Raw genomic sequence first — 20,073 nt, 5'->3', positions numbered from 1 at the left:
TTATACCCAGTCAAGACCCATGCGATAATGATTTGAATGTTACTAAATTCGCCAGCAATTAGCTAGCGAGGGTAAAAGATAAAATACAGGAAGCAGACTGACAGTGGTATAAGTGACAAAAAAAATACCTTTGATTAGATTGCAGTATAATACTGGTGTGTAGGTAGGCAGCTATGCTTATCATAAGAATGATAGTTCCATTTCAACATAATAAAATTCTATATACGATGATTCAAAGTTTTGCATGATTTTTGCGTTATTGAAATAATAAGTAGCCATTTGTAATCTTTCAAATAAACCTTGAGACTTCTGGATCTTTTCATGTTTGCCAATGACGAAGATCGTAGATAAAAGTAGTCACGAATACACAAACAGGAGTTCTATATTGTGGCCGCTGTAAAATGACCTGTCTGATGTGATAATGAGTTATGGAACGACTGACTATATTCTCTGCACAACGCCCATTTTCAAACGAGCCCTTAGAGCTAAAATGACGATGGGAGAATGCTTACCTCAGGAATACGTTGCGAAGTACTCTTATCCTTGTTATATATGGAAAGATGATTGGAAAGCTATTACTAAACGTCAAGGGCGAATATAAGGATAAATTACGTAGAGCAAATGTACTTACGAGAGCCAATTGACCCTTGGAACTAAATCGATGATGAACATGCTCGAGTTGCGTATGTTGATCGTAGCTCTTCTCAGTCCCCGTGTGTATAAACATCCGGAACACCGTTATTGAAAAATAGCTAATTGAAAATAACAAGGATCATTTTAGTCTAACACAACCGCGTTCTACAGCTACATTTTGATTCCGCAAATAAGCGTGTACAAAATGTTTTCAATTAATGTTAGTTGTCATCATATCGTTAGTAGAGCCAATTTGTGTAGTAGATCTCCAAAGCAATCTATTGTCTACTCCACGTTTTATACTTATTGGTTCGATAAACAAATGTTCCATGTTCTACTTGCGATGCTGCTGCTGCTGCTGCTAACCATCGCTTCGAACGAGTCTTCTTTGCCCCCTAGGACTACGCACAGAGCGTTTATCTGATAAGGCTCCTTTAGTTTTGTGCACACTAGACATCGTACTCAATACCACGCATTATAAGAAACCTGCTAATTGGCTGAAGAACGGCGCATGCTTTCAAACTTTAGACCTCTATGATTCGAGTTGTACCTCTGATATCGTCGTTAGGCATTCCATCAGACGGCTGGCTCCCAGCAAAAAACAAAGTGTGTTTACGCCCAGGTTCGAACCCAGACCACGACGCGTCGCTGAAATTTGTCGCTACTACGAGAATTGATTATATCTAGAAGGGCTCGTAGGTGGATGTGTTGGACGTAGCTGCATTATGGGCTCATGTACGTGCACCACTTGTCATCCATTTGCTACGCGTTGCGCAGATAACACAGTAAGGTATGTCTTGTCTGTTGTTCCGACCAAACGTACTACTTGCCTGCGGATACGCTAACGCCCAATCGATCGATCAATCAACTCACCGTTAGTTTCGTCTTCGTAGTGACAGGCGATCGACAATAAGCTAGATACGTTTTTCGTTCTTAAGGAAACCGAGGTTTTTTTGAAACCAGCTACTTTTCCATGCATCAACGATCTCATTGCTCTCTTCCCGTATCATTTCTCAGATAACTGCGTGATAAATGTGTATACCTTCCTAACAGATGCATACCTTCAAAGATTTTGTTGTGTACTCTCAGATTTCGCTCGATAGACCAGCTCAATGAAAACTGTGATCTATCCTTTTACAAAGATGGCAACGCTTAGGTATTTCTAGAATGCTTTGGTCATTAAAGGTTTCCCTATCTATCGAAGCTCGCTAAATTTCATAAATTATTGGATAGCAAGAAATATCCCTCTGAGATGAAAGGGGTTGCCGAGGGTTCGTACGCAAATACACAGAAAACGTTTTATATTCGCCCAAAAGTGAGGCGGCATGCGAAATGGTAAGCACGTTACTTTACTTCTCCTTGCTTTTTGAACGATATACGTTTCACTTCGGAAGCGGCCTTCCGGCTTGTCTGCGTACCTAGTTAACACGTCGTCTGCCTTCGCCCTCGTGAGTTGTTGCGGATCTACCCGTTTCGTAAGGTGCCATTTCAAGCGTACTACACCGCACTATGGTGCTGTAGTTCTCGTCTTCAACAATTGTCGTTGTTATTGTTTGTTTAGACTAATGCGGAAGCCATCCCTAGTTAGTTCTCCGTTATTGGGTTGTAGCCCCAAAAGACAAAACTGGTTCTGTTTGCACTCATATACATAGATATGCATGCACGACCATGTGTACATTTTTACACTAAATGGCTCCAGACAGGAGCGCTTTGTTTGGGTGTATTTTTGTGTTTGTGCGGTACAAGGCGCGCTAGTTCTAGTTTTGTCGACTGCTCGCGCGATTGTCGGCTTCTGTACGCGATCTAGTAATGGCAGAGTTATTCTACATAAGATGTCCGTTTTTTGGTCAACAAATAACGGTGCCGCCATTATGGTAGTGATCGTTTATTCTAAACATAACAGTGGCAATAGTTTTACTGATGGTCGAAATACAAGACTAAGCCAGGCGCAGTTGGCGAGACTAAAACTACAGTTGGCCAATACGGCAAACATCTGCTATTATAACGTGGCTTATAATATCTACTGTTGTTCCGGCTGTCTCTAGTCGCACAGGTTCTTAACTCTGCTATAGGTTGATAGGCAGAACTAAACAGATAAACGCTACTAATGACAGGAAGAGCAATGCTAGTAGCGCGGATCATTTTTTGTATGATTCGATTATGTCGCACAGGGGCCTCAGCTTCCTGTGACTTGCGAATCGTGGCTCGTCATGTACATAAAATATTTATTTATGATATACTGCCAACGATTAAGCAACACTCAAATCGGAACTAACCGGTAGCCGTCGCCCCAGTTATAGCAAGTGGATGATAGCAGAGAAACAAATCTGCCCGTGATTCAGGCAGACCCCATTGATAAAGGCGATAGCAGACGAAGCAATCAGCTCTCGATGTAGCGCTTGAAATTATCATTACTTTTCTCGCGCCCCCCATCGGCAACAGCGGCTATTGGGCCGCTAGCCGTGGAATCCGTACTGACACCCCAGTAAGACGATATTGAATATCGGGAACATCTGCATTAGCTGCTCCTTCTCGCATTCAGCAGAGTGAAGCCGTCGGTTCGATCAATTTACTCAGCATCCGTCAGCACAATCTACAGGTTTTTTTTTTAGCCTGCCAGAAGTACCAGTAACCTAAACAGGATTAGTTGCAGTGGTTGTGCGTCAGCAAAATTGAACTTGGTCGGAAAACGCATCGAGAAAAAAGCGATAGTAAGACGACGATTATCACAAGTAAACGAGGATTCGCAAAGGGGGTGATGGGAAGGAAAAATAGCCAAAAAGAAACGTGTGTCGATAGTGCAATCATGCGGTATATTGAAATGAAACAACAATCCAATAGCCAATAGTAACAAAGACGGTGACAATAGTAACCTTCGGCAACTTCACAGCAGAAGCTTTTGTGCGAAAATCTGCTAAAAAAGCAGAAGAAGAAGAAGAAGATCTATGAGAAGGGCGGCTAAAGCCGGTTAATGTTCGCCGCGTTTGCCGAATTGTTCACATAGATAAAGCAATAAAACTGCAAGAGTTTTAAGCTAAGAGGTGTCTGAGATCGGCTGTAGATATATATATATGTATAATTGTAACTAAGCGAAAGTATAATACGACGCTATTCAAGTAAATGTCTGTCGCGGTCCTTTATAAAACATTGAGAAAGGGCGAATTCTTGTTTATATATATGTGTATTACATGTTGCTTAAGATTGGAATACATGTTACGTACAATTCAAGCTATCTCGACCGTTACATTTATGTCATTAACCCGCACTTTTTAAAAACTGTCTTCGCTCATTCCGTTGTAATCTTGCGATAATCGTAATGCTTTCGTTGCAATCATATTGTTATCTTACTGCATTATCTTTCTAAGGTCCTTGCATTCCATACGTTTTCCTATTGCGCTTTGTCCTTTATTTTTCCATTTGGCTGTAGTAACGCATTTGCTTAATTACGAGATCGACTTAAGTCTATATCTATTTAAGATTAGCAATTCTCAACTGTGTTCGTAGATATTGAAGTTAATAACGGGCCTCACCGAAAATACAAAACTTGATACCAGTATCTTTGAGTGAATAACATTAACTTCACAGAGATAAAATGTTCGAACTTTTTCTTCATTTACATGCATCTGGTTGTCTATTAGACCGAAACACAATTTTCAGAAATGACCCTTGACCTTTCGTGCTACGATTTCCCTCATATTTATACTGGAAACAGCGCTAAAGGAGCAGCTTCTCTAAAAATAATCTCACTTTATTTTAGGAAGAGAATAGTACTTAACTAAAAGGGAAAGTCAGTTTAGAAATTTAGGAAGGTATCGAATTATATACGTAGAGGCGTTCCGGCAGGCCCATAGGGAAATAGTGATTGTTTTGTGGTACTTATCAAATTGTCAACGTGATTCCAGGTGTGATATTGAGGCCGCCAGTTGATAGAAGCTAACCGTATTGTAAGATTGCCTTTTCCCCATGGTTAGTTTCTTCAAGATTTATAATACTTCATACTCAACACTTTCGTTTAAAACTAAAGCCAACTCAACGAACAATAGCCTGGCCATCAACATATAATCACACAATATTTATAAATAGAAGCTAATGAAATGAAACAAAAACTGTAGGTTTTTATGAGTTAAACAAAAACTATTACATCGCTGATAATCTTAGCTCGGCCATAGATAGAGGCCTGGTAGACAACAAGAAAAATGATAGCGGTAATTTTTGCTTACCTTAAGAATAATAATGGCTTATTCGGGATTTTCCAAACAAATCAGAGGATGTTACCTAAGATGTACAGCGCACTCAGTGAGTATAAAACGCTGGTGGGTATCATTTAGCTCTACAGCAGACTCCGGATCGGGCCAAGTGACTGAGATTCTATAAGGAGATAGGTGGTGTGGGCATGATCAAGCAGAAAATTCAGCAAAAACGCTCGAATATTGTTGTTGTACAGAAAAGTGCAAAGCCATAAAAGGGTACCTATTTATCTTACATGTTGTCGTTGATCAAGCTTACCAAGCACGTTTTTATTCTTGATTGCTACCTCTACATGCATACACTTTATCATACAATTGATGCGTAATTTGTTATTGATTGTCGAGATATCTGTACACATATTGCACGATGTATAGCTCCGAATTTGCGCTACATCGAGCATTTTTATAATCGACCAGATTTAGATCGGATGAAGTATTTTATAAAATATATTGCCATTGCTTTTATACTATTTGTGAGATTATACATCAGCTAGCTCAACTGAGCTCAAATGAGTGCTCTTTAGGTTAGATAAACTTTAAAATTCTGTGTTTTGATACTTATGGCGACGTCAAAAGCCAGCTTTGGTTGACTATTTATGATTTCAAAAAATTTATCAACCATTTTGCTGTAATTGCAAATACATCGCTAAGGGATTCATTTCCAGAAGGATAGGCTGTCTACAAAAGCAGAACCGCTATATCTTTTCGAGCTTCTGACTTAGATCTACGCCACAATGAACGAAATTACCCATTACAAAAAAAAAAAAGATTTTTCAATAAGCTATTTAAAACCACTGCGAAGATGACAGTCGGCTCATACTGACATTACATAGGGTTTGGAATGGTATGACTTAGCAAAAACGATCAGATCTATACATCTGCGAAAGAAACATCGAGGTGGTGCCAATTAACCACTATTGCATTATCTGATCAAAAAATAACATAGATAACCCCAGACGCGAAGCACATGTAATGCTTGTAATGTCACAGAACAGTAACCATACCTATATCTTGTTAAAAGCAGCTTCTACCTACGTCAGCCTAGGAGGTCTTTGTATATCGTAAAAAGAAAGTACGTTGTTTTGTGTAAAACTAACTAACTAACTAACGCCAAGAGCAGACGGCTTGCAGACGACGCCGGACGAACCGACTGCCATGTTCAAAAGTTGAATAAACCGTCACAGAAAACTGACTACACTATTAGATATGAATGCGTTAAAAGCGATCAGTCAGTAAAAATGTGCACAAGGGTTTGGCAATACCAAGCCAACAACAACAACTGAAATGGGAACAGCCCTGCGGTGCTGTAAACCTAAAAGTTAATCTGCTTGCGAATAGTTGTATTTCTCAATTCAAAAGATCCGACAATCTTAGGCGTTTCGGTTAGGCGTCACCTCTCCTTTAGAATATGTCAGTAATATACGAATGGGGAGTTTCCGCAGCTGGAAAATTCGAACCTACATATATATTGATTGAATTCAGTACATTCGACCAGGTAAGCACAGTCATATCAGTAGTTGTTTGCAAAGTTATACGTCTGTGTACCAAAAGGAAAACATAGATTTCTTTCCTGTTGCAGGTACACTCAATAGCTCGACTTTAACGTCCTACTTTCAGTTTGGGCATTAAACAAGTCAAAGGGAAATTATATTAATTTGGCGCTAATTCAAAATAATTATATAGAAATATAACATGGAAAGTTAATTGATTAATATTTAGTATGTCGAACGCAAGCATTTACAGATCTGGGGGTCATCGCAGGGCAGTTATTGAAGCGTAGAATGTTCGTACAGAAACACCAGGAGGGTCATGGTGAGCAACTGTAGTCAACTTCTAACAAATTTGGGAAATATATTAGGCCGTTATAAGCGGACCTAGTAGATTTTGAAACTGAGTAACTTGTAAGCTACGTGCCGCTAGCATAAAATTTGGGTAGAACTCAGTCTTCTAAAAACTTTAAGAACCCCAAAAATCAAAAGGCTTTTCTGCAGAAAAAAGAGTTTAGAAGAAAGAATATTTTCTACCTTGACGAATCAATGCTCAGTGGTAAAGCTTCTCGAAGACGAAGTGTTGGGGAAATTCTCTAAAAATTAGTTAAGACAGACATCAATATAAAATATATTAAGCGAAATCACAGTGCCATCTTTATTGACTGTATACCCTTTCTATTAGAATAAGGTGCATATTTCTTGTTACTTTATAAATTCTTAGGTGAAAAGTTCCTCTTAATTTAATTTAAAAATTATAGAAATTGTCACAAATTTTTTCATGTTAACCTGTATATAGGCATGTGAAAGAAAATAACGAGCTAATTTTCGGAAACATCATTTTTATTATACAGGCTACAGGTGAGTGCTACAGGTGTATAGACAGTGCAACCTAATAACAATAATTTTTAACCAATAAGAATACGGTGCCTGCCGCTACAGAAAAGGAAACATATCCTCAGCAAGTTTGCTGCAAAATACTTACGTTGTATAGTCAATGGGTATGAGTATCCATCTTGTTTTTTTCTTTTTTAATATTTGACCATAGACACGTATTAGCGCTCGATGGATACCAACAGACTCTTACTTGCGAGATCGAAACGATCTCCGACTCATATTCGTACGGTTACGTGGTCTTGTCCTTATATCATACTCCCTAACGGTCGTCTTACGAAGAAGTAAACACAAATGCTTATCACGATTATACATAATAGCAATATTCAGATTTCAAAATCGAAGTACATTTAAAGAACGCTAACGTACAGCATTTATCGATGCTGAAGCAGGCCAAAATGTACCTGCTTATGGTAAGTGTTTGTTTGTGTTTTAAGTGAAAAGTGCTCAAGTGCTGCAATTTTATTGTTGCCTGGTCGTGGTCACGGTAGAGCAAGATCGTCTATAGGTGCGAATACATCCAGTAAAAGAGTAACATGGAATACATGCAGGTAATAATGGAAAAATTAGACGCATCGGTACCAAATTCCAGAGAAACAAAACGACTCAGCGGTTATTTTTAGCGATTTTTTTAAAATTTCGTTTAGTGACATCTATAAAGCGTTTCTGTAGGCATGGAAAGTTAGTAAAATCTAAAAATTGCTTTAAAAATGTGTAAAAAAAAACGATGCATTTCAACAGGCAGGTAGCAACAACTTACTTGTAATATAATGTAGTATTATTCCATAATGTAATTACGCTTGGAATAGGTAGGACTCATTCCCTACCGTATACAAAACCATGAGTACTCTTAATCGTGTCGAATTTTCGGCCATGTCAATTATTCTTTGTTGTTGTCCCGTTAGATGCTACAGAAGGGAATAGCTTCATCGTAGGCCAAACGCAACCGTGTCAACAACGACCCCATTCAATCATTTGTCACATTCAGCTCATGCAAAGCTGCAGTTGATTGCCAGGATACATATCGATAATAGATAAGTAAACAAAGAATTGGATAAACAGCAGGTTTACAGTTGTCCCTAGTCATTTGTATACAACCTCGCTGTTGGATACGCACATCTTGAAAACGCGTCCTACTGACGATCAGACAATAGTCAGAAGGTAAATCGTCGGGTGGTGAGCTTAGCCCTAGCGAATAGTTTGCCTCAGCAACCAAAGCTTAATCCGCGGGTCTGGCTTCTATTTTCGAAAGCTCTACGTGCCCATCGAGTCGGTTCGGCTCTTCAGCCGTTTGGAAATTTCACATCTCTGAGCTCAACAAATTGGAGCAACAACTGAAGCGTGATTATTGTGAGCATCATACTGGAGTACACACTCCATTTGTCTGGTTTGGCTTTTGCATAATCCAAAGACATAGTTTGGCTTAAGTCGATTGTCGGTCTCCTGACGTGACCGTCAGAGCGCGCCACACTGCGGAAGCGCGAACGTACTAGGTCAAAAATTTTGCGCAATTTCGAAAATCTGCGCGTCTGTAAAGTGCGGCGAAGTTTAAGCACGAGAGTGTAAATCGTCCTATCCACTACCTGCACAGTCAATAGGCCAACGATAATGGCAACGTTGACATGAAAATGGTAATTCATCAAAATAAATTCTTTCCTGTCCGCTTCTCTCTATAGGGGTCTCGACAATTTCTCCGACGTTGAATTGTGTACTAGGTTAAATGAAAAAGACCTATCACCCGATACGAATAAGGTCTACTTTATTTAATATCTATTTAGTTCAAATAGTGTTTTTTGCGATAGCATTGTTGCCGTTTGATATAGCATAGAATGGTCGAGACGCCTCAATGTAGAATCTACCCTTGCTGTGGTGATCGTCGACAGGCACCATGCGCGTCGGCAATATCGCTGAGTATTGTCCAGTTATTTTTTTTCAGAAGTCCTGCTGATACTAAAATTCATATTACCTGCCTTAGGGGACATAGAGCTGTATAAGATACTGTTTATTTGAGCGTTTTAGTTTTTTGCCGCTGCTTTCCAATTATCCGACAGGTTTATGCCGTATCACACTCGTGCGTTTCTCAGCATTAGCTGTTAATAAGCTCACTGCATTGGCCCCGTTAAACAATACAAATGAAATCACATCAAAACATGTTGTAACCCTTATGTGCTGGGCGGATATCGTGGAATACGTTAATCTCATCGATTCTGTAGTTTCCTCCGCCTTCGCACGCTGCACTGATCGAAAGGATTTGGCCGCCTGAAAGAAATGCAGGTATGATCTTGATCGAGTTATATGAATTTTGAAAAGCCTATGTGAGCGATAACAGATAACTGTTCATTTACAAGCCTAAACATGCAACAATAAACGAGAATACTGGTCGCTAGCGAACGTTAGCGTCCTTGATCGTCTATACCATGTCGTAAGAGAATGAATACTCCAACACAATTGTACCTTCTGTGATAGGGTCAATTTCATTATGTCAGCTCATCATTTGGATCGTAGGTCTCTCATCGGTCTTGGGCCTAATTTCACACAGTACAAGAACGATGATAACTAAGCTACGAAGAAGGTAACAAAAGCACCGCAGTTTACATACGTCGAATCGAGGTACAATAATAGCAACAGACAAAGACTGAATACATATGTTTATTCAGAAATAACTTACAGCGGTAAACAGATTCTATGCTTGTTGCTCGATTAGATAAAAAACAAGAAACAAACATATATATATCTACATAAACGGGAAGTTCTCGGTTGAGGGATGCCGCGATTGCAGGTGTCGACGACTGCCTGGTTTTATGGCTGGCTCAATTAATCTAGGCCTCATCCTCGTCTTGGTCTAAGGCACTATCATATGCCCAATCATACTCCACACCTTCGGCTATTTGCTCCACTCGTACAGCTTGTAGACCTCGCTCCGCCGGTGTCTGGATGCCACTTGACGATTGAACACTTAATTATTAGTACGTATATGATCCTTATAATTTTCATGTGACTGATATGTAATGAATTACAATCATATGAAAGAGGTCGTAGATATGTAAATTCCTATAACAATTTTGTTCATAGGCTCACAGCTAAACGGAGGAGGCTGGATAGGATCATAGAACGGTACATCATTTACTATGCATATATTGACATCAATTAATCATTGTTCGTTCGATACTACCGCGTCGTTCAGCACTGTTGAAGTAATTGAGCTCGAGCCCGCTTCAAGGACAGCGTTACCCACCTCCCGCTCGATAATCATGGCCACGCCTTGCACAAACGCGTTGTACATAGCTGCGGTCAACACTAACAAAAGATACGTAATAGGCAACCACGATAGCACGGATAATACGATGTGTAAAAGACCTGATTTAGCTGAAAATTCGATCGAGAGAAAAAGAGATGCAAGCGGCTTTCAGATATATTATTGAAAACGGTAGCTTCAAATGCTTTGCTTGATATACATCAACATCGACAGGATAACACACTGTTGACGATGAATGAGTTAGCATGGTAACAGTCAATCGCCTATACTAAGACGATTTAACTTTTACAGATAAATTTTCAAGGGCAAAGCCCACCTGGCTGGCAGCTGTTGTCTGAATAACGATAGTAGCCTCGTCTGCACACGCAAACGCCTCGAACGCATGTTCCGTTAATACCATGGCAATAGTCTTTTGGTACGGGGAAGTCCAGTTTTGGTGGAAGACCAATTCGACAGGCAAAACCCAACACGAATGTGGCGTTTCCTGTGAAAAGAGCCGCTGTATCCCATCGTTCACTTCCCACTCGCACAGTTCGATTTGAGGCTCCAATCTGTGGCAATAGCAGGACTGCTGTCGCTATTGCCGCTGCTAGTGTCGAACAAGTAGGCCATAAATTGAATCCTTCTTGCTGCAGCACAGACATGCTTTGAGCGAACTGTGGTCGCCAAACACATCGTTTCTTCCATTCCGAGGTATGTTAACAAAAGCAATGGTGGTGTTCATTTGACAATGGGAGCTCAGGACTCAGGCGATTGGCACGTCGGAATGAACGGATGTCGCAATGGCCAACGCTTAGCTTGTGCAGGTAGCGGGCCGAAGTGATTCAAAGCTACCGACTGTCCCTAGCTTACCTGCCAACGGTTTTGAATAATTAGACAACGAGAAGCAATGATTAATGTAATTCGTAATTAAGGCAAGGACTAAATACATGAAAGAGTCACTCGTGGTTGAAAAATTCTTTGCATGTCATTTTACATCGTTGCTTTCTGCAAAAGATTACCTAGTTTAGCAGGTTACCCGACGACTGAAAGTATTCTAGGCAAATCGTCAGTGACAATAATATTGGTAGAACACACGCCAGTATCCGTACGAGAAAAACACCTACACATACATCTTGAACGTTAATACAGGACAGGTATATGTACCTGGCCATATATCGACCATCAACATCACGAATAAGTCGATCATTCTGTTCCATGTGAAACAGAATAGGTTCGTACAGACGCGCTTGTTGCCCGTAAGTACTAGAAGGATCAGATAAGTTGATGCTACAAGTTTTGTTCGTGGTACAGGAGGACCCGTGCGTTTTTACTTACATTTATATATGTGTAAATAAAGACGAATAGCTGATCCTAACAGACAATATTTACATGCCGTTCATGTGACGAAACAGCTAGTCACTCGTCATAGTTGTTAATTATATGTAGAAAGCGTTCGCATTTACCATCGTATCACCATTTACGACCCTATGTTACGGGCAATCTATGTCGTTATTGTGCAGGCAGTCAGAACACGTTGAATGCTTATGATTGATTCAATTTGTTTGTGTTTGTATATGGAAACATTTCGCATCCAAATTCTCAATCGATCACCCGGTTGACAATACAAAGCCTATTTGAGCACTAGAAATGATACCTAATGAGCAAGCTACTGGTACTAATATATACATGCATGGATTTTGAATTCGAGTAGCGATGATTCTTTTTTTTGTTGGTGGCTGGCTATTTCGTCGCAGGTTATTTTTACATATTGAGTTCTTGGTTATTTCAAAAAAAAAGTGGTGCTATTTTATCGATACCATAAAAAATATTCGACATCGTGGAAGACTAAAGTCACGACAAGAACCCTAAACAATTGCAATTATTATTATTATCTTCGTATTCCATTTGTCATGGCTCCAGTTATATGCGTAGCGTACAATTTTGGAGTCCCTCCGCGATCTTCCGCTGCTCTTTCTGTCAGTGGTCCACGCTCAGGTTCAGTTTGTGAACGTCGCAAGTCGCAAGCTGCAGTCAATATTTGCGGCTCTATAAAGGATACTTCTCGGAAAAATTTGGTGACTCTATTGGTCAACATAAACATTCCGAGTTTCCTAACTCTAATTTTGTACATTTAGTCGTAGAAAAAATGAAACGCTTTTCATATGTATATTTAACTGGAGCTGTTTAATCTCGAATAGCTCTCAAAGAGAAAGTCAAAATTAATGTTAAACTCATAGAAGGCCTATGAAGTAAGTTTCCAGTTTATGTTCCTATAAGTGTGCATACTTAGTACACCAACGAAATAATCGATGATCAGGCAGAACTCCATCTTGCCGGTACGAATAAACAACCTAATAATGTTACCCACGTTCCGTTTATGTTAAAGTTTGATAGTTTCACGCCCAGCAGCTTCCTGTGTGCCACAAAAAGCAAAATATAGAAAACGGTATTTTTTTTTCTGTGACCTTTTTTTTTTTACTCTGTTTAAAATGCTCTATTTTATCTACTTCGCGGTAACAACAATAATAATGGTCAGAATCACCGAGGGGGTCGGGCGTTGAGATAAGTAGAAATGGTAAATCCTCATGGGTAAACGTAAACACTGGTCCTTATCCGCCGTCGATTAATGCGTGTATATACGCGTTATGAAATATTCCAATCCAGTCGCGAAAAGTCGTGTGTCCTTTTTACTTGCTCGTGGTTACTGTTTTGTCTCTAGTCACGCACCTCTATACGCTCTGGGCTGCCTTTTCGAGCGATTCGGTGGTCGGTACTGAAGGATAGATATTGTAATGGCATTTTTTGAACGGTAAACTGATAGATGTTCACAGAAGCCGAAAAATGACAGCGCGTCGGTGAGTTTTCGACGCAGAGTAGTGCTGAATGTCAAACATACCCATGGGTTCGCGCATGAATTGAGATTAGGCACAAGCAGAAATAGTGTGATGAATATGGAGGGAACCTGGCCGGTCGATTCGAGATAGAGTTGGGCACAGCAGAAGGGTGTCCAACAGAGTACGAAGACAATCACCATAACCATTGTCATCCGTATCGGGTTCAGCTTTGTGTGACTCAATGATCGTTTTGAGATGATCCAAGAGAGATATGTATAGCACAAGGCCATCAGCGTCACAGGAATGAAAAGAACTGCTGTTATGAAGAATAGGACGTAACGAAAGCTAGTTATCGGCGGCTCGAAAGTCGCCCAGCAGTCGTGTGCCCCATTGGGCAGCTTCTGGAATGAAAATATGTACAGTTGTGGTGAAGCTAAGACAGCCGCTACCAGCCAGCTAACGCTTAGAATTGTTCTGACAACAACAATTGGCCTGTTTATGCCAGATCTGATGGCGAGGTATCGATCGACAGCCATTCCAGCTAACACGTACGTAGACAGATAGAGTACAAACACTTGGAGAAATTTCACAATCTTACAAGCGAAATTGCCGAGCGGGAACCTGAAATAGATATCCCACACGAGCTGAGGCGAGATGTTAAATATACCCACGAGGATGTCAGCAATCGAGAGGTGCAGCAGGAAGTAGTAGATTCGTGAGAGGTGGGCCGATTTCGGTTTGCTTTGAAGAACTAGGACGAGCACAACGATGTTGCCGGCCATCGTCAGGAACAACGCTACGCCTAACACTGCAACACGAACTGTCGCTATAAACTCGTCGCGAAAATCGGTAGCTGGTGGTTCTCGACTGGTCGTCTCAATCACTGTAAGAGGCGACGCGCTAGAAGTAATCGAACCCTGAAATAAAGATAAACAACGACAATAGGGTATCCGAAATGTTAACAGTTAACGTTTCGGATAATTATTAATTGTAAAGCAACGAAATCTTCGTATCCATCCGACAAGCGTATAACTATTTGCATTCCCCGGTATATTTGGAGGTGCATGACACTTCATCGATGTTTAGGTAATAAACGTTGAAAATGAAATTGATGATGTTATCATTTTTAAATATACCACCTGAGATCGTGTTGAAATACATGTAGCTGGAAATTTAATTTTCAAGTTATATTTGGCTTCGTATTTGTTACACAGCTAACCTACAATAACTTGTTGATTTATCTAAACTTAAGCTGGAAATCACCTAATCCTTAGCATCCAGTCTAAGAGAGTTGATACAAATTCATGAACGGAGTAATATTCTAATTTGGTGAAAAATAACATGATTTATTATAGTAAGAGCGTCGTTAACGGATCAGATTTATTATAACTATATGCTGGATGATCAGGGTGCTTCAGCTAAATACGTCGCTTTAGTCCTAGCACTTATCGTATGATCCCAGAGAAATCCGCTGAAAATCTAACGGTATCATCCTCGTTCTTGTTATGTTCTACTATAACTGCATTTATTATTAGTTGTTCCTTTTTGGTAGGTTTGTACACAATGCAATTTGTTAGGATTTGAGAAACGTACGTCAACAAAAAGCTTCAGATAGGATTCTATCGAAACTGTGTCATCGAGCTTAACTATAGATACGAGAAGTGCATCGGTGCGGAATTACGACATCCTAAAACCTCTATTTTATGCCATTATACTGTGTTTGCAAGGGATTTGAATGTTGCATTGTCTTATATCTCTGAAAATTGTCTTTTTCAGCAGAAAGATAAGCATGCCTTTACATTAGTAGTTGTACGGTTTATTATATTTAAGTACTATTTTTCGTGGAATAGAATATTTGTTCTTGTTAAATCTAATAGGTATAGTCATATATAGTAGGTCATAACCGCTGCTTCTTGTCTGCAATGCTTATGCAGTTTGCACCATTAGCTTTTGCCTGAACTTCGTCTGCTCCTGAAAGTTTTGCCAACGTAAATTTCAGTGATTTAGAAGAGCTCCCGTCCTTTTAGCCTTGACAATGACCCCTATTATATTTAGAGTAAAAGACATTTCCCACGGACTACACGCACAGGAAATGAAGCTTTTTTTTTAGTAGGGATTATTAGCTGTCTATATGAGCATTTAGTAGACTGCTTATCGCAAGGCGTTAAGGGTCAATTTTAAGAATGTATTAGGCGTGTTTACTCTATGGTTGTCCGTTCGGTAACCAGAGCAGCAAAAAAAACACTTTACCAGTTGTAGTTACGTGCCCTCCTCTTGCCAGTTTCAACTACGACAAGGTCGCCGGTAAATAGATGCGCTTTGCCCCAATCAAGAACTTGTTTATATTCACATTTGGCTATTGGTCTAGCGACAACTATTGTAATCATTTACTTCTGATTTTTACAAAATAGTTTTTCTTGTGACAACCCCAAATCCATATTATGCAAAGGTCTAGTTTAACAACTTGTGTGGGTGCGGGTAATTCTTGTCCGGTGAAATAAAATATGCACTTCTGCTACGACCTTATTTCCTGATATTTAATATAGCCGCTTATCAGTCTGTTCGAACTGCATCGAACCACCTTTGTATTTAAATTAACTCAGGATCAATTGACTCGAGAAATGAATAGATGCGTACGTACATTCTAAGACTGTTTTCGGAATTCTTTGAAGTACTGACGCGTGAGTTGTTCCGCGGAACGTCAAGAACAATACATCCGAGGCACGTGTTTCTTTGACCGGCGACGTATCACGCATTAGCTCGATTTCGTTTCAAAAGCGTGGGCTTGCCCTGTTTCCAAATCTGTCGTTTTATCCAGATTTAAACGTTTAATAATTGTCCTTTATCATGCTGAAATTCGTTCTGGTTGAGTAAGAACTTTTAGCAAAATTGTACCGCTTACGGAAGGAAAATCGGTACTCGCGCATAGTACAGTTGGAACTGAGGGAGCTGGTACAACTCGGCAGACCCCCCCCCCCCCAACCATGAATCGATATCTAACTTAGGTGACATATCTAAACAAGTGGCACCCAGGCTGTTCAAACACAAAAGTCGGCCACTGAGTGAAACTGGGTTATACCTCACTCGTCTGTGAGCCTTTGGCTTAATTTGTTGTAACGTACACCTTAACGCAGAAGAGAACTTCCCCAAATATGGGGTCTTCAGTACGATATTTTGTCCACCGGCTACTATAATTCAAATTTACTATGCTATTTCCGTGGTTTTCCACTTCACGCAGTTTAGATTGTGGGACCTTATGTGCAGGATCGGTTGTGTATACGTATACTTTTTAGTAAGCATGGGCGATCGTATACGGAGCTCAGAACAAAGCTAAATGCAAACAAGCTAAAACGGTACAATGAAAGGTAACAGGCTTTTTTGTTCTCTTTTAGGATTTCGATAATACTACATCATAGTTGCTTCGCGGGACTTTCACATGCTATCGCTATTGTGCAGTTCCAAGCTGCCAAGCGTGCTATACTGATAGGTAAAAATACGTCTATATGTTAGGAACGATATTTTTTTGGAGACAATGTCTACGTTGCAAAGTCTCATTCCTGATACTACACCGAAATGCTAAAATTTGCTCAGAAATCATTTGCGCGGTTCCTTGTGTGTCAAAAATAAGTTAAATCTGTGTGCTATGTACATCTGTGTGTTATTACAGTCACTGATGTTACCATCAGTGAATAAGCTAGATAGCGAAAGTCCGTAGCAGATGTTGTGAAGCAAATACTTCTTCGGAATCATTTTTTTGAGCAAAACATTACTTGCTAAATCATCTTTTTATGATTTAGCAAGTAAGGATACGTCTTTGAGTTTTGTGGTAGTTTACGTATCATGGGTATGATAGCTTCTGTGTAGTTACTATTGTTGGGATTAACTTCAATATTATCAGTGTATACACTGCATCACAATTGAAGAATTCATCGTACGGTCGTAGGAGATTCGGATTCCTTTAGTAAATGCTTGTATTTCTAAAGAAAATATTTTACGGATCCGTTACTGCCACCACGAAGACAAGGTATAAGTATTGTTCGAGATTTCTGTTGAATTCATGCATATCTCCTAAATAATTATCTTAAGTCAAAACAAACAGTTACCTAACCTGTAAGACGAACTATTTCTGACGGAGTACTGAGTATATGAGGTAATATTTATTAATGATAAGACGTAAAACAGTTCGCTTTAGCCGGCAGGATCTATACTACTACTAGCACTATAGCTAAATACGCTATCACTGCATGATCATAAGGAGATAACGATTACTTTAAGCTAATGAGAAGCATATTCTACAAATCTTTAACATGCGTTTTTCAGAAGCTTTTTAATTAAGACCAGGTTGTGTGCCAGTTCAAAGCCAATGATATGTATAGCTTTCGCTAAGAATCAACATCTAACGGATGATTTTTTCCATAAACTTTACCCGAACCATATTTCTAAATTTCAACTATCGTCCATTCGAAGTGCATCAAAGTAGGTTCAACTACGTATGATCAGTTTATTCAAGCAAAAGTACTGCATCTCTTAATAATCACTACTTCCTACAAGGCCGAATGCATTACGGTCCCGGCAAAGGACGGCCCATGGACATATTGTGACTAGCATCTATGTACTCTAAAAGCAGAAACTGCTCCTACTAAAGCACAGTAGGCTGGCTAAGAACTCGTCCGAGGCCTAATATCAGCTCATCGACCGTTCTGTCGTCTGTCGGTCGTCCGCGGTTCCCTTGATGGCATTACACTTTTGTGACAAGCTTTCAATAGAAAAAGGCAACTTGTTACTATCTCTACAAAGTATACTCTTGCGGTTCCAAGCAACTTTTGAAGCCAACAGTTTATTATATTGTCCAGGCCGGTTGAAAAAACCCAAACGCTAGAAAGCAGGTTATCTGGTCATTATACAAGGCATTACAGCTACAAATATCGCACCCCAATACTTTACCTTTTTAATTACTTTACCTCTATGAATGTCAATCATACAGATTGCTTCTATTAGTATTAAGGATATATATGTATATATATAACGGATGTTTAATAAACATTTTTTTAATTATTTCGTTTCTTTCTTGAATAATCGCAGTATTTGGTCGAAACACTGAAGTCGATTCTGGCGCGCTTTTTAAATGTCTGATATTATGGTAAACTTTTGTAATGTTTAGATTGTTCGCTTAATGGTTAGATTTGTGTGATTTGAGACCCTTTGTTAGGTCAGGTGCGAGACCAGACTGTGTCTTTGAAATGAAAAAACGACGACGAAAGAACAATATTCTATTGTATCGTCATATGCACTGATGTTGTAGGTACCTACAAGGTAAATTTTAGTAACTTTGTGGTCAAAAGGGCAAAACCAGAGATGTCATTCATGAACGTAGCGGCCTTCGGGTTTTCCGTTACCCACCTTCGATTCCGGTTAATGCAGGCATAACGTGCAGGTGACTGACTTCGGGTCTGTGCACACAATTTCATGCGAACCTTTCTTAGGGCCGATAACTTCTCGCTACAAGGCTAGTCATTATCGACTGTATACCACTTTTGAAACCGTACACTAAATACTTTGAACCTATTTCACTCAGAAAGCAATATAGTACCACACTTATGAATCCTATATGAGTGAAATTCTGCGATGCACCTAAATCTGTAGCATGTGTAATTTCTATGCCCAAACCGAAAAGCGAATTGGGTTTCTACTATTTTTTTCTCTTAGCTTTAGCTTTATATTAACTTGTCTTAGGTACATTCCAACAATATTCTCGATCGGGATTAGGGAATCTATATAACGTATGCTTGACTGCTGGCGTTCGGCGTGGGCACTCCTTGAACCAACTACAGAGCAGTTTTATTATCGCAAACATCCTATCTAAAAAGTGAATTTCTCTAAAAAGCCACGCGCAGCGCTTATTGTAGTGATTTCTAATAGTTTGAAATTAATAATAGCTAAATGTGTCTTTCTGTAACGAAAGTAATATAGCTGAATGTCTAGATGATTTGCAGTTTCGATCAAACCAATATATAACTGAGATCCTACCGTGCTGTTACTATCCATTGTTGAGGTTGGTCTTGAGGCTGAGCTAGTTTATCAGATAATCTTCTTCATAGAGTACTTCCTAGGAGAAACACTGCATATAAATTACGGTCCTGATTACATGCTCAGTGTTAATCCACGCTTCTAAAAGTTCTAAAAATATTAACTCGTAAACACGTCAGCTAGAAAAGGAACATATCCCTGACCAACTTATCAACGGTATCTCACACAATTAAGGGAAGCTAATGCCACCAACTTCGTAGACGATTTGCCTTAATAGACACCGAAAGTAATCCCTTAAGTGTTCACAAAGCTCTCCCGGAGCCGCGCTTCGTTAGAGAAACCCTTGGGTACTCGTTTGAAGAAAACATGCTTCAGTATCGGAATCCAGTTGGCAGTGGGGGAAATATCGTCTTAACTTAATGGCAAGGGCAAAACAGAGAGGGTACCCTCACCTTCAAAGGGAATAGTCAATGGAACACAGGAGGCTAAAAAAGCAACTATTTTATATATGCCCTTATGGGGAGCTTCGCGTGTTCAGTGTCTATACAAGAAGAAAAATATCCCGTATTAGTCGTTCATTCAGCATAATTGTTTTTTCTTTTTAAACTAGTCAAAATCTCCGTTAAAGACAGTCCAGAAAAAATTGCGCCAAACGTTCAATACGTTTTCGATATGTATAGCATATAGCATGTGTGAGGCTTCTGGAAAGTAGA

At 39.7% G+C, this 20,073-nt stretch overlaps 1 protein-coding gene across 7 annotated transcripts; it reads right to left on the bottom strand.

Annotated features, from left to right (window-relative positions):
- Positions 1-7,199: 7,199 nt before the first annotated feature.
- Positions 7,200-19,742, bottom strand: LOC111270692 (oxytocin receptor B). Of its 7 annotated transcripts, none has more exons than XM_022851054.2 (3): positions 19,361-19,742; positions 14,005-14,250; positions 7,200-9,520 (listed from the first exon to the last, which is right to left on the bottom strand). In XM_022851054.2, exons 1-3 carry the CDS (start codon positions 19,376-19,378, stop codon positions 9,302-9,304), a joined length of 483 nt encoding a protein of 160 aa, XP_022706789.1. In that variant the 5' UTR covers positions 19,379-19,742; the 3' UTR covers positions 7,200-9,301. The 7 variants fall into 7 exon arrangements, with proteins under 7 accessions (XP_022706789.1, XP_022706790.1, XP_022706788.1 ...); XM_022851055.2 differs by lacking the exon at positions 7,200-9,520 and adding an exon at positions 9,895-10,191; XM_022851053.2 differs by lacking the exons at positions 7,200-9,520; positions 14,005-14,250; positions 19,361-19,742 and adding exons at positions 9,895-10,201; positions 10,434-10,627; positions 10,834-11,161.
- Positions 19,743-20,073: the final 331 nt, after the last annotated feature.

This window comes from Varroa jacobsoni, unplaced genomic scaffold (assembly GCF_002532875.2).
Source record: "Varroa jacobsoni isolate VJ856 unplaced genomic scaffold, vjacob_1.0 contig00059, whole genome shotgun sequence".
NCBI classification, from domain to species: Eukaryota; Metazoa; Arthropoda; class Arachnida; order Mesostigmata; family Varroidae; genus Varroa; species Varroa jacobsoni.
The sequence above is the reverse complement of the archived record's forward strand: the minus strand, read 5'-3'. Positions and strand labels throughout refer to the sequence as shown.